This window comes from Mustela nivalis (assembly GCF_964662115.1).
Source record: "Mustela nivalis genome assembly, chromosome: 7".
NCBI classification, from domain to species: domain Eukaryota; kingdom Metazoa; phylum Chordata; class Mammalia; order Carnivora; family Mustelidae; genus Mustela; species Mustela nivalis.
The window spans coordinates 18229142-18244973 of NC_139026.1; the positions used below are offsets into that span (position 1 = coordinate 18229142).

General features: G+C 36.6%; 1 protein-coding gene and 1 long non-coding RNA gene across 12 annotated transcripts in view; one reads left to right on the top strand and one right to left on the bottom strand.

The window, feature by feature from the left end:
• IGF1 (insulin like growth factor 1) overlaps positions 1-6404 on the top strand; it is a 78253-nt gene extending 71849 nt beyond the window's left edge. For all 4 annotated transcript variants that reach the window (XM_082739137.1, XM_082739139.1, XM_082739135.1 and 1 more), the window contains one exon: positions 37-6404. In XM_082739137.1, coding sequence (XP_082595263.1) covers positions 37-155 — 119 coding nt within the window. In that variant the 3' untranslated portion in view covers positions 156-6404. The remainder of the gene's footprint in view (positions 1-36) is intronic.
• The window catches only part of LOC309868939, a 168760-nt gene that overhangs the window by 42158 nt on the left and 110770 nt on the right, over positions 1-15832 (bottom strand). For 6 of the 8 annotated variants that reach the window (XR_014313888.1, XR_014313889.1, XR_014313890.1 and 3 more), the window contains one exon: positions 9715-9828. This is a non-coding gene — a long non-coding RNA (uncharacterized lncRNA). Of the gene's footprint in view, positions 1-6028; positions 8855-9714; positions 9829-15832 lie in introns of those variants that run through there. The other 2 variants (XR_014313894.1, XR_014313895.1) reach the window with 2 other exon arrangements.

Genomic DNA, 15832 nt, shown 5'->3' on the forward strand with positions numbered 1-15832 from the left:
ATCCAGTTAATGTCACTTTTTCTCCCTTATTTTTAGGAAGTACATTTGAAGAACGCAAGCAGAGGGAGTGCAGGAAACAAGAACTACAGAATGTAGGAAGACCATCCTGTTTTGTGAAGAATGACATGCCACCGGCAGGATCATTTGCTCTGTAGGAGTTACCTGATAAACACCAGAAGACCTACCAAAAAAATAAGTTTGATAACATTTCAAAAGATGGGCATTCCCCCCCAATGAAATACGCAAGTAAACATTCCAGCATTGTCTTTAGGAGTGATTGTTAAAAGCTTTGCACCTTGCAGCAATGGTCCTGGAGTTGGTAGATTGCTGTTGATCCTTTATCAATAATGTTCTATAGAGAAAAATATATATATAAATATATCTTAGTCCCTGCCTCTCAAGAGCCACAAATGCATGAGCGTTGTATAGATCCAGTTGCACTAAATTTGTTTCTGAGTCTTGGCTGCTGGAGCTATTCATTCAGCAGTCTTGTCAAAGTGGTTTATTCTTTTCTTTTTCTTTATTTTTTTAATTTGCACTTCTTACTACGCAACACAGGCCATTTGTTTTACAGTGTCTGGTAATCTTGTTTGTTTATCTCTACCCTCCACTTCATCATCTTTATATTTGCCAAATTTGGCCTCCTCAAGAGCAACAACAAGCTGTCAAGTAGCACACCCAAAAGATTTTAACCCAAAAAATTCCATCTGTGGCATCTGTACCAAATATAAGTTGGATGCATTTATTTTAGACACAAAGCTTTATTTTTCCACATCTTGCTAAAAAAAAAAAATGCAAGTAGTTGCAATTTTGAGGCCAATCATTTTTAGGCATATGTTTTAAGCATAGAAAGTCTCAAACTCTCAACAGTTCTTTCAAATGATGAGTTAGTGTGCAACGTGATTAGTAACTTTTCTCTTTTTATTTTTTCCATATAGAGCACTATGTAAATTTAGCATATCAAGAATACAGGATATATCACAAACAGTATGTAAAACTCTGTTTTTTAGTACAATGGTGCTATTTTGTAGTTTGTTATACGAAAGAGTCTGGCCAAAACGGTAAAAGGTGAAAGCAAAACAAAAGAAGCCTGGAGCCGAAGATGACACAAAGGGGAAGGGTCCTAAAAATCCATCCATTTGGGAAAGAAGGCAAAGTTCCCCCAATGATGCCTTCCAAGAAAAAACTTAAGACACAAAGTCTGCTAATGCAAATTTGATTGGGGAGTCCAGAGAGGAGTGGAAGAAGCAGAAGGCTAGGAATTTAATAGTTCTGGCTTTTATTTCTCACTGAAGGAACAAACATCTGCTGACTCTGTCACAGACTCACCACTGTGTGACTTTGGGCAAGTCACTTCACCTCTCTGTGCCTCAGTTTCCTCATCTACAAAATGGGGGCAAAACGCCATCTACCTACCTCACAGGGGTGGTATGAAGATTACAAAGATAAAGCTCCAGATTTTATCCTGGATTGCTAGAAGGGCACAAGGGCAGAGCCCTTCAGTTTCTGGGTTGCAAAGAATTATAGAAACAACCCATTCATGGCATAGCTAGGAAACTGATCAGCCAAATGTTCCTGACATGCTAATTCTTGTCAATGTAGCTATCCTACTAACTATTCAACTATCCTAGTTAAAAGCTGCCAGCTCCATCTCTTTCAAAACCCTTTCAAAATGAGTAAGAAATATCTGATTTACAATTTGCTCTGAATTCTGCACTTGGATTTGTGAATACAAAGTGCAAAGAAAAAAATGAAAAGGAGAAAAAGGAAAAAAAAAAAAAAAAAAAGATTTCCACCAATGAAAGAGTGACTGTGCCATCTGTTAGCACTCACTGACCCTTCCAGGCAGTTACTAGTAACCTAGTAATACTTCTTGTAATATTATAAATGATACTTTATTCATTTTGAACAATATAGTTCTCTTTCTCTTTCCCAAATTCTCTTTGAGCAATCTAAAAGAAATGGCCCAAGATTTCAAATATTGAAATAATATCTAATTCTAAATAATCACAAAATCACTTTCTTTAATAAGTTTTGCTCTCACCCTTAGCTATATTTACATATACATTTTTTTAAAATTTTTGTTAAAATATATTTGACTCTAAGAGTTGCTAACTGAGAGGCAAAACTTTCCTTTAGAACTAGAAATTTTCCCTTATGTCTGCTTACCAGAGTGACCCCTGGCCCTCTGCAGATGCATCTTATCCATTTAACTGAAAATTGATATCAGGAAAATCCAACAGTGAGGACAGGCCCATGGTGACCTAGAAAATGTTTCCCATCTACATACTAAGATTTTCTTATTACAACAATGAATCATCCATCATTCACGTCTTTTTATCTGCCTTCAAACATTTTAGTGAAAAGCAACCAGGCCTGATTACTTCATGCAAATTGTATTTCTTTATTCTTGGAAATTGTGCATGGAAAACAAAAATAACATCTTTAGTTTTCATCCCACTGGTTCACCTCAAGGTTCAGAAACCAGAAAAAGTCTAAGACTTCCTGGATCTTCAAGCATATGCAAAAAGAAGCCCTATGTGGTGGGTCCCCCTGCTCAGCCAGTAAGTGCTTAAACCCTCAGATCCTCAGCATTACTTGAATTGAGCACCTCTGGCACGCTGAGCAATGTAATCACTACGCACAAATGTAAAAGAAACAGGAAGTCATTTTGCCCTTTATCTGTTTTCAGACCGTTGTGTTCTGTGGATTTAGACGCAGGACCTCCCTTTCCAAAATGACAGTCATTCTGCTTTTTATTTCTTGTTCTTCGTGTATACTGTCTCCCAGCAACACTTTACATGCAATCCTCTGCAGACCTATGGGTTTCCAGACACAGCTGGATATAGTAATTCTAAGAATATCTATGACTTATTTGATTCATTTAATAATTCTATTCACAGCCAAAATTACCCTAGGGAGGAAAGCTTAAATATACAAAACTATATTATTTTTAATTTTTTCTGACACATAATCCTGTCCAACTGTATTATAAATCAATGAATAAAAATTAACTAATTATACTAACTCACTATCTAATTTTTAAATGCACTAAAACTCGAAGACAGATCAATGTAAAACTTCAGAAGTCAGTTGATCTACACACTACAGTGGAATGACCCGGGACCGATAGAAAGGAGCACCTAAAATTTCATATCTCAAAACTTTTATAATCTTTGCTTTGGATTTTTCAAATGAGGCAATTTCAAAAGCTTTATGAAAAAGCTGTAAATATCAGTGAGAATGAGCTTTCAGCTTACAGGCTTAGTTCTAATTTAACTGACAAAACTGAATGCCTAGATCAAATTTTGGTTCCCAGTTCCCCAAAGAACATCACAGTATCTTTTGAACATTTTAAGGTGAGGAGGCTCCACTGAAAAAGTAAATGTATCCTTCCATCAGAATCCATTCTTCTAGAAATAAAAACTTGCAACATCCCCACACACAACCACCACATGCACAAGCACGTGCACACACACATTCAATTTGAGAGAGCAATGGAATACCAAGAAGAAATCACTTCCCTGAAAAAACTTACTAGGAAAAAAAAAAAAAAAAAAAGCCTGGCCTCCCTTGAGAATCCATCCCCTTCTTGGAATGTCAATGTTTGCGTAGATGAAACCATCACATGCACTGTGGCTCCAGGGTTTCTGTTACTAGTTTATGCACTTGGAAGACTTCTTAAATGAAAGATGTAGCACATCTTGCTTTCCCATTTATTGTTTGGCCAGCTATGCCACTGTGGTGCTATTGTTTCTTTAAGAAAGTACTTGACTAAAAAAAAAAGAAAAAAAAAAGAAAAAAAAGAAAATAAAAGAAAAAAAGAAAGCATAGACATATTTTTTTAAAGTATGAAAACAACAATTCTATAGATAGATGGCTTAATAAAATAGCATGAGGTCTAGTTACCACCACCTTTCAACTTTTTATCACTCACAAGTAGAGTACTGTTCACCAAATTGTGAGTTTGGGGGTGTAGGGACAGAAAATGGAATTTTTGTAAAGTCAGAAGGCTCTGTTATTCTGCTGGCTCTCAAACTCAGCAAAATTAGCAATATGTTATCCAATCTGAACACCTCAATCAAGAGCATGGAGTATACATAGGGGAAAAAAGAAAGGACCTTATAGGCAAACGGCAGAACAAAACATGATAAAGTTACTTATTGATTTTTGTGCTCTCTGCTCTAAAACAGATAATTCAGCAATGGAGAAAATAAAAACAAAGAGAAACAATGCATAGATTAAATCTGCTAAAAATAGCTTCTGCCACATCCCCCTTAAGTCATTCTTTGGCATTTACTGGTTTATAGACAATACTCTCCCTTCAACTAAACATCTCAGAGCAGTAGCTCTCATAAAAAGCAATCACTGATCTCATTGGGAAGTGTTGGAAAGTATTTCCTTATGAGATGGGGGTTATCTACTGATAAGGAAAGAGAAGAATTTATGAGAAATCGTTGAAAGAGATGGCTAACAATCTGTGAAGATTTTTTGTTCTTATTTTTGTTTTGGGTTTTTTTTCTGTTTTTTACTTTATACAGTCTTTATGAATATCTTAATGTTCAAAAATGACTTGGTTCTTTCTTCTTTTTTTATATTGGAACGAGGGATGATAAGTTAAACCCACATAGACTCTTTAAAACTATAGGCTAGATAGAAGTGTATGTTTGACTTGTTGAAGCTATAATCAGACTATTTAAAATGTTTTTCCTATTTTTAATCTTTAAAGAGTGTACTAATTTATTAGAGACAAATCATGTTTGGCTCTCTTCATAAAAAAGAGCAATCTCATTCGAATCACCTGGGCTTTCCCATCAATGTTTTCAAAAGATGAATCTGATTTATCCATCATTATGGTATCATTCATTTTAAAAATTTTTAATAGAAGAATTGTGGTTCTTTATGCCCCTCTCTTGCAATGATCGTGAAGTTCAGAATATGAGGGAGCTAAAAACAAGAGGAAAATTTTGTTGATTCTTTGTTTTTGGTTTGTTTCAATGCTAGTGTTTAATCCTATAGTACATATTTGCTTATTGCTATTTTAATATTCTAAAAGACTTTCCTATTAGGTGTTAGAAACTGATACATAGATATTTATGTGATTTCTATTTAAAAAAAAGCGAGGGATGAGAGGACTGTCTAAAACTTTAAAATGCATATGGTACAGGATAAAGATACCAATTGAAATAACCAAGTCCTATCTAGAGCAACACTTTTTTGGGGAAACCTCTCATATATAAGACAGAAGCCCAGGGAGTTTTTGAAACTGTCTCTATTCCTCCAAGTGCTTATTCATTTAGTATTTGCCTCAAAATTTTAAGGAAGGGTGACCAAACTTAAACCCTGGAATTAAAGGGATCTCTTTAAAATATATATATTTCACATGTTCCCTCCTAATTTATGATGACACATTGATCTTAAACATGGTCCCTCTTTCTCCCCATTCTTCAGCTGTCATTGGTAGGGTCTGAAGAAAAAAAAAAAATTGTTAACTTTAAAAGAGGATCACAAAAGTCCAAATGTTATTGCCCAGTTGAAATGGGAGTTTAGATGGAGAAAGTTTCCCATACTTAATCCCTATTGAATCACCTGAACCTTCAGAATGACCTTTTGCAAGCCTTAGAATCTGCCTTTTATTTAATTGCCCAGGCCTACTGCATCCTAAAGGTAAATATTATTCATTTTCTTTTGGCCAAAATGGACTGATGTAAAAATAGGAAAAATAAAAAAACTCAAAAATCCCTTCCAAGTCACCCACTGGCCCCATTTACCTACCCAGAGCAAAAGCACTTCTGTTAATCCCTTAATCTGATTTTGTTTGGATATTTATCTTGTACCTGCTGCTAAACACACTGCAGGAGGGACTCTGAAACCTTGAACTGTCTACTCACATCTCTTATCTGTGTCTGTGTATCATTAAAATGTCTATTCAAAAAATTAAAAACTTTCAAACACCATGCAGCTTATATTCAGTTTACATAAAGGCCCCAAACACCATGTTAGATCTCCTGTTACTAAGAGTTAATGAACAATGAGAACTGGGATTACAACATGTGTTTTGCTTCATATGGTTTTATCACACTTAAAGGCCAAGTGTGATAAATACTTACAGACACTGAATCTTTCCCTGCTACTTTGAAACCAGAAAATAATGATTGGTCATTCGTTATCTGTCTTAGTTCAAAAGCATATTTTTTATTAAATTAATTCTGTATTTGAAATCATTATTCATTTATGGCAGAGGAATATCAATCCTAATGACTTCTAAAACTGTAACTAACTGAATCATTATCTTACATTTACTGTTAAGTAAGCATATTTGGAAAAATGTATGGCTAGAGCGTCATAATAAAATGATATATCTTTCTTTAGTAATTACATTAAAATTAATCATGTTTGATTAACTAGTTCTTTTGGACAATGTTGGTGTAATGTGTCATTCCTTAAGAATTCTGTTGTTATGTAGCATTTTTATTAATTGAGGTCACTGCAACAAATAAACAAGAAAACTTACCCAGAAAAATAAAACTAATCATACACCAGAATGGAGATATCTTATAGAATTTACAGATTATATTTAAAAATAAATGTTTCAAAGAGCTTGTACAAACTATGTAAGAGATGTATGAATTGTACGATACATGTATTAACAATAAAGCAGGTGTAATTAACTGACCCCACTCACTGTAACCCAACAGTGAGTTATAATCCATGACACAAAGGGTCTGGGAAAAGATTTTCTATCAAACAGGGCACATAATACACAAGTAGCATTCAATATTCACCCATATTGTGAGATTCCATAAGAATGTGGTCTCTTAGCCCTGAGTTTTTATTTCAATAAATCTCGCTAAATCTTTGCTGAATATCAAACTCACAACAGCATTTGTAGAAGCACAGGGTGGAAGAAGCACTTTCTTGTTTGAAAGTATTTTGTCCTATTTTCCTTTTCTTAAAACTTCCATGAAGTATTTGAAAAGTTACCTGAATGTAAAAAAGGCTCAGGAGACTTGTACTTGATTTTAAGGAATGACTAGCAATACCAGTTCATTATTTTCCCATGTGCATCTCACCAGGACTCCCGTAACTCCCTCAGAGTTACCGCAGCTCTCCTTAACCCTATCCTCTAGACCTCCTTGTCCTATATTTCTGCTCAACATCTTGCTGCCTATGGCCATGAGCTTCTAACTGCATTGCTTCTCTCCCTAGACAATACTTTTCTCCCTTTGGCCACACTAGGCTAAATTGGGTGCAGTCTTTCACTTAGGGTTTTGGGAATGATGAAGTGGGAGGCAATTAAGCACGTGACAAAAATTGGCTGCTAATGTCAAACATCACCATTAACTAAAATTCATTGAGGAATTTTGGCTGCTCATGTGCCTCTTGTCATTTTAGTAAGCCTCCTTCCTCCCCTCAGCAAACTGTTCCTGGAATTACTTCCTATCCAACTCTCCATCCTCTCCCTTAAAAAGAACTTGCAGGGAGTAATGGGGGTTAGGTGACTTGGGTGGCTCAGGCAGTTAAGCATCTGACTCTTGGTTTCAACTCAGGGCATGATCTCAGGGTTTTGAAATCAAGCGCTCGGTGGGGCTCTTCACTGGACGTGGAGCCTGCTTAAGATTCTCTCTCTCCCTGTCCCTCTATCCCTCCCCCTTACTAAAAATAAATAAGGACATGCAAGGAAATCTCTTTTGTTCTCCTGCAGAGCAATCTTGACCAACCCAGATTTACCCATGACGGAAGTGACAATTTTATTACTCACTTTTTATTACTGAATATGCCCCAAAGATTATTTTTCCTAAAGAGAAAAGCAATTCTGTCCCTAAGAGGAATTCTGTCTTCCTTCTTTCATCCAAGTCGAATTGTAGCCTCTTTTAAAAAATGATATTTTTTCCTTCCAATAAGGTCTATATGAGTGGTAATTATCACCACCCCAACAATAACGGTTAATACAGCTGATTAATAATATTCAATTTGGGGTGACTAGATGGCTCAGTTGGTTATACATGTGATTCTTGATTTTGACTCAGGTCATGATCTCAGGTTGTGAGACTGAGCCCATGTCAGGCTTCATGCTGAACATGGAGCCTGCTTAAGATCCTCTCTCCTTCTCCCTCTGCCCCTTCCCATGGAAAACAAAACAAAACAAATAAAAATAGTATTCATATTTGCTGAGTACTTACTAGGGGTTAGTCACTATGCCAAGTGGTTTACCTCTATTATCTTACTGGTCTTTATAAAAATTATCTGAGTCAGGCACTATTATGAACCCTATTTTACAGGTGAGGAAATGGAGATTCAAAGACATTATGTAATTTGCTAAAGGTCACAGAAAGGCAGGATGGGCTTGAATCTGGGTTTAAGGACATCAAACCTGTGTTTTTACTACTTTGCCTTTCATGCCCCAATCCAGACACAAAGACAGTTCCAGAAAGAGACAGATACATTCCTATTAAAATGTGTTTATACATGGTACAGGCAGAAATACAGGTAATTGCACCTTTGAGTGATAAACTATTTATGAATATTATATTATCAAGATCAATAAGCATTTTTGCTCAATAACCCATGTATCTAACTGGGCTTTCAACCTTACCTGCTGCCATTTCTCAGCTCCTTCACACTGCAATGTCAGTTCTTGGCATTCCTTCACATGGTGTATGTAATATCAGACGTTAAAACAATCTCAGGATTCCTCAGTGAGGAGGTATGACTTTTGTCTTTACAGTCTAAAAATAAACCATTTCTACATAAGTAAAACTAGAAGCTGATGATGAAGAAGCTTGCCAAGTGTTGTCACTCTTGCCTGTTTGTCAAAGCCAGTGTGGTCTGAAGGAACATGGTTGAATCAGGGCTTCTACAGATTAAAAATGTAAATTTGGAGAGTCAGTTTCATGAGACCCATGTTCTTATATCTCTGCCCTTCAAAAGGGCTTAGTTACCCCACTTTCAGGAGTTCCAAAGGGTATAAGGCTAGCCCTACTCGGCATTTTGAAATGTGTAGGGACATTTGGGGTTGTCATTCATGGTAACTGAGGAAGGCATTATTGGCATTTAATTGGGCAGGGTTTAGGGTTTCAGAAATCTCATGTAGATAACAAACTTATTTGTCAACAAACTTATTTATACAACAAACTTATTATACAACAAACTTATTTGTCATCGACTTATTTATAGCCTAGGCTTAGGTTATAACTCTAATTTACTTACAAACTCAAAGTATTTCTGCGTGATTTTAATATAAACGGAATTTTTCAGGAATGCAATTACCATGTAAATTAAGAAGAAGGTGGTACTTTTTTTCACTTGGAACTTTGCCAAGTATTGTCCACAATTTAAAAAAAAACATCATTGATGACAATGCTAATTGTGCTGTTTAAATCTCTCCATTCTCTGAGCAGATCAGTCTACTTGCAACTGTCACATTCACGAATCTCCACCTACGTGTAAACATCTGACCACTTCATTACATGTTCTAATAGAGTTGTGTCTGAGCCTTTTTATCTATAATGCATGTTTTCTTATTATAAACTGTTTTCATTTTAGTTCTCTTTTATATTATAGCTCAGGCATCATTTTGATTTTTATTAAAATTGTATATGTCAGCATTATCTATAAATTTCTCTTCGGGATACCAGAGGATATATCATAAAATATTTGTTACATAAAGGAGAGCTTGGGTTTGATAGAAATGAACCACTGGTCTATACATACCAATTATGAACCTTCCTGGGTCATAATGACAGGTGGATGGCAGAGGCTTTGTCCTTTTCTTAGTGAGGCATCTTTAAAGTGTAAAGCTGAGCTGAAAGCTGGTATCTTCCTCACCTGTTTATGGATAGAGATTAAATCTCTTTGGGATCCAATAAAGGATAATGGTTATGGCTAATATAACATCTGGTTTCTAAATGTTCTTTCCTTCACCCTGTGATGGGATGAGATGATTCTAAAAAGAATAAAGCAATCAGTAAAAACAGAAACAGATGTAAATTGGATTTGAGACAATTGCAACAGTACATCAGAAGTAAAATTTGACCTTGGATCTCAAGCAAGTTACGAAATGTGACCTATAAAGGAGGTCTCTCTCTCTTTCTCTCTCTCTCTCTCTCTCTCAAGATTTTATTTATTTATTTGAGAGAGAAAAAAAGAGAGCAGGGGGAGGTGCAAACAGAGATGGAGAGAGAGAAAATCTCAAGCAAACTCCACATTGAGTATGGAGTCCAAGGTAGGGCTCAACCTCATGATCTGAGATCCCAATATGAGATAAAACTAAGAGTCAGACACTTAACCAACTGAGCCACCCAGGCACCCCAGGAGGTTTCTCTTTCTAATGGCTACTACCAGGAAAGTTAAAACTGGAATACCTGTCCTATAATTTCCAAATTCTATTTTGTTTATTTAGCTCAATGGCTCCGGCTTAGCCCCAGCCTCCTCCAGGGGAAATACTAATCTCTTTCTCCAAATGGCAATTGGAGAGTGGTGGGGGGAGGTCCTAGTCTCCATTTATGACTAGTCTCTATATAAGTGCAATGGCCGAATCCATCATTCTACTCCACAAATATGGAACTGTCCTTCCAACTCCAAATCTCTGAGAGACGGAGAGAGAGAGTAAAGAGAAAGTGATTGTTCCTCTAAAGAGGAAAGGAGACATAATGACAGAGGGAGAAATGATAGAGTTGGGCTTTGCCACCTTATGACCTAGAACTTCTAATTTAGCCACCCTTATAAAACCTAAAATACTCAAAGGCAAGGTTACCTTAAGACCAAAACTCTCTCTTTATTTCTTTTGTCTCTCTCTGCTTTAAAGGTCATTTGGAAATGGAAACCTGCCCATCCCCCTCCTATGGCCAAATAAATTTTCTTACACTCACTGTTAATACTGATAAGTCCCTTCTGGTATCTCTAGACCTTACTGCCATAGTAAAAGGTACACTGAAATAATTTATTACATATTTAGGCTATAATATACTGGTCATTTATCTGTTCGCTCTCATATCCATTTCCCAACATTCCCTTCTTTGACTATGTTCATAAGGAACATTTCCTAGTCCCTGTGTTCTCTGGTTTCTGAGTAGGCTTGCCTAATAATAAGAGGCACTAAGGAAAGAAGCAGAGCAGAGGGAGGGAAGAAGCCAGGGTATTACCCCCCGTTTTCTCTCTCTGCTTCAAGTAGCATCTTTGGCAACAATGGCAGTTCCTCCCTCATGGACCCTATCTCTGGAGAATCAGCACTCTGTCCCTGGAGGAAATCTAGACCTATCCATATAGTTTTTCTCAGTTGGGAACACCACCTCCTCTCTGGGTCTCTAGTCCTAGGGATGGTGGGGAATTCTTGATATTGATATCTGGGTTGACTCCCCTTTCTAATTTGTCTAATCATTTCTTCCATCGCTTGTATTAAATACCCTCTGTTTACATACCTAGAATGATTTCTGTTTCCCTCATTGAACCCTAACTAATACCCAAAGGAATAACATAGTGGTAAGAAGCATGGGCACTGAAATCAGGCAGACATGGGTTGTGTTGTGGTTCTGACACTTCTGGTTGGAAGCTTTGGAAAATTAAAATAATTTCTGTGAGGCTGCTGCCTCTTTTGTAAAGTGATAATAATAATAACAATATAATATACCTCTTATTATTTGAGGATTAAACATGATCATGCAAGTCCCTAAACTTCTAGATTTCTCAAAATAGTGAAATTTCCAAAAATAAAACTATAAATTGAATTACAGTGAGAAAATATATTTGGCTAAATAAGAAGTTCTTTTAGAGAAACATCGACCATTATGTCATTACAAGGGAATTTATTTAAATAACATGGATATAATCTCAGAATAAAGGGAAATTTAATACATTAACCTTTAGGGAAACTCATCACATTGTATTAATTTGTTCTTTTCATCTTTTCAGTTTCTTTTTTTTTTTAAGATTTTATTTATTTATTTGACAGAGAGAGACCTCAAGCAGACAGAGAGGCAGGCAGAGAGAGAGAGGAGGAAGCAGGCTCCCTGCTGAGCAGAGAGCCTGATGCGGGACTCGATCCCAGGACCCTGAGATCATGACCTGAGCCGAAGGCAGTGGCTTAACCCACTGAGCCACCCAGGCACCCCATCTTTTCAGTTTCTTTATGGCTAGATTAAAACACTGGTGGTGCAGTTCTGCATTGGTCTGCTTATCAGCTCTTGTGTGGTGTGATTCCTAACATTTGTACAGTCACCTTCAGTATCACTACTTCCATTGTTATTATTAGTTATGAGACAATTAATTAAAGATCTAAGATATCCAAGGTAGAACATCTCCATTGGCTTGTCACACTCTTTTTTAATTATTATTTGTTCATTTATTTACTTATTTACTTATTTTGAGAGAGAGAGCAGGGGGAGGAACAGAGAGGCAGAGAGAGAATCACAAGGAGGCTTCATCTCACAACCCTGAGATCATGATCAGTGTTGAAATCAAGAGTCGGGCACTTAACTGACAGAACCACCCAGGTGTCCCTTGTCATATTCTTTTCTGTGTACATTCTGGCTCATAACCTCAACTTTTCTGACAGTGACCAAGTGGTCAGTGTCACTTGTTTCCCTAATTTTACTCTGACTTAGCAAAACCAGGTGAACAGTACTCTTTGAACCTAAAATTCCTCGCACTACAAAGGCAATGTAAAATCTCAAATCTGGCATTTTCATGCTGTGTCACTGATCCTCTTTATTCACCCCAGCCCAGCCATCAGGGCTACAAACTTTCCAAATAATGATTTTTAATTACTTATATGGTATTTTCAGGCTATCTCTAAGTAGTACCAAAATAATTCCTCGTGTCACTATAATCAATTCAAGAAAACAGTAATTAAGTCCCTTGTGTGTCATTATGTACAACCCAAACTCCACTAATTTTTTAACCACTTTTCCTGGATTCATCAGCATATAACTTTTGTTATTCTACCTCTTACTTTTAGTCATATTTGTTCTACACCATATTCTTCTAAGTCATCACTGTAATTTTTGGCAATCTATTAAATTACATTTGATGGTCTGGTCTCTTACTCCTCGACCTTTCAAATTTTCCATAATGTCAAATAGAAATATCCCTGATGTGGCAAACACAGAGTCCCTGAAAGAAAAGTGAACCTATTTTCAAGTCCTTCCTAAGCTGTGAGGATTTACTTTGAATCTTTCAATATGTGCAAAATATCATTCCAAATCCTCTTTGGGGTTGCTCCTGTAGGACCCAGGGATGTATCATTCAACTGGAAAAGCAATTTGAGAACGTCTAGGATTGATTTTTGAAAATGCAGTATCCACAAACAGACTTCAGATATTATCCCAGCAAATCCTGGCAATTCTGTGCTTGTGTAGAAGATGCCTCCTGTGGGTTTTTCCAAAGGTTGTTCTATGGACATTGTCACTCGTTTAAACACAGGACTGTGTATGACTATTTAGCAAGAATTCTGAGAGTAGACTTTTATTTCCCAGTAAGAGTATGCAGCAAGCTAGAGCAGCCTGATAAGATAAGGAAAATCTGTCAGTGAAAGGTTTGCTAAGAGAGTCTTTTGGGTACATTCATGCTCTCCAGGGTTTATTTGTACAATATTAGTAAGCTGATTCACAAAGTCAGACTGATAATATTCAAATATTTCCAAGAAGACACTTGCACCGAACAACCCAGTCTTAGATCATCACACTGCCTTTTACCTGAGAAGTAAATAAATGTGGAAAAACAGATGTGGGTGGTCTTAAACAATACAGTTCCATGTGCTTTTGGTCATAACATTGTCTCTGAAAATATGTTCTCTGTCCACAAGCTGAAAGAGGGAGGCAGACAAAATTTCTTGAAGCAGCAACCCAGATAAACCCACTTGAAGCCATTCTTTCAGTATTTTAATGGATTGTACACAATCAATCACACTTTCTCATGGGCCCGCTTGGGACCAATGCTACATAGTTTAGAGACAAGTAGACAATATTAGGGGTGAAGTCTGTGAACCACAGAACACAGTTTTCTTCTCCATGAAACTAACTGGCCCTTCTGGGGATCAAACCCTTGACCTTGGGCTCATTAGCACTCTACTCCAACCATGCCCAAAACAAATACAGGTTTGAAGTTCCTCTGGCTTCAAACCACACATAAGAATGTAATCAACAGAGCCACAGGGGAACACATAAAGTAAACACTTTCTATATAGGAAAAAAGAAAAGAAGATTTGGAAAGAGACTACATTCTCTGAATCCCTTAGTCATCTTAAGGCTTACTGGAAATTTCCACTTGGATATCTTCCATCACTTTGACTTCAACCCATTTTCCTCTCTCGGCTCCCACCTCTGTAAGGAATTTACCATTTGGAACTTCTGTCTATGGCACCATCACTCAATCAACCAAGTTCAGAACCTTGGAGTTCACCTTAGCAACACATTTGACCATCTAATGCATATTTAGTCCAAAATAAAATCCCCCTAAAACCTGTATTCAAACAAAAATTTAAGGTTTGTTAATATCAAGTATTGACAAGAGTATGGAAAAACAGGTATTCTCATATTCTGCTTGTGGATGTATATTCTAGTTCATTGGAGGGTGAGTGGGCAGTAACTATTAAAATTTAAAATGTCTGTATCCTCCACCAATTCAACTCACTACCCTAGGGACTCCCTGACAAGTCTGTGCATAAAGGAAAGCATAAGGATATCTGATGCAGCATTATTTGTTAAAGCAAAAATATGTAAATAATATCAATGTCAACAGTGTGGAAATGATTAAATAACTCTGATTGCATTCAGGTAATGAACACTATCATTTAGTATTAAAAATGGGTTGTATCTCTATATACTACATGAATAGATGTCTAAAGCAAGATTTAGAATGATATCTATGGTGGCACATAATATATGCAATAGAAAACAAAACAATACATTTTTCCATGGAGATAAATAGATAGATGATAAATATCTTAATCCATTCAAGTTGCCAAAACAAAATACCACAGACTGGGTGGCTTATAAACAACTGAAATTAATATCTTACAGTTCTGGAAACTGGAAGTTCAAGGTCAGGGTGCTAGCATGCTCGGGGTAGGGATTTTTTCTGGACTGCAGACTTTACATTATATCCTCACATGACAAAAGGGTTAAGAAGCTCTATGGAGTCTCTTTCATAAAAGTCCTAATCCCATCCATGAGGCTCTACCTTCATGACCTAAGCATCTCCCAGAGCTCCCACCTCCTAATATCAACACAATGACCATTAGGTTTTCAACATACGAATTTTGGGCAGATATAAATATTCAGACCATATCAATAGACAAAGATAGATAGATGTAAGAAAAGGAGGGTGGAAGAAGGGGGAAGGAAAGAAAGGAAGATCATTTGGAACAAGAAAATGGATAAAAACACCTAAGGAAAGAGTATGCAGAAGAATGAAGGGCCGGGGACTAAATCCCAAGGAGCCATATTACTCAGAGTTTGGGTAAAGGAAGAGGATTCTGAGAAGCTGCAATGCCAAAGATAGGAAGAGAACAAAAACAATGAGGTGCCACAGAATGAGGTCAAGAAAATGTTACAAGGAGACTGTCAGTGTTCCACTAGATTGAAAGGTGATAAAAATGATTAGTAGATTATGACTTTTCTTGAGTAATATTGGTAGATAAGAGAGAGAACACACATTAAGGTGAAGGTAAAGAATCAATGAGATGTGAGGAAATGAAGAAAAATGTATAGAGAACTTTTGATCAAGAAGGTGTCAGAGACAAAAGGGGATGTGAGTCTAAGTTGGTTTTAATGGAAAATACTAGAGAAGGCATGTATGATAACAGAAAGAACCCAGTGAAAAGGTAAAGATCAAA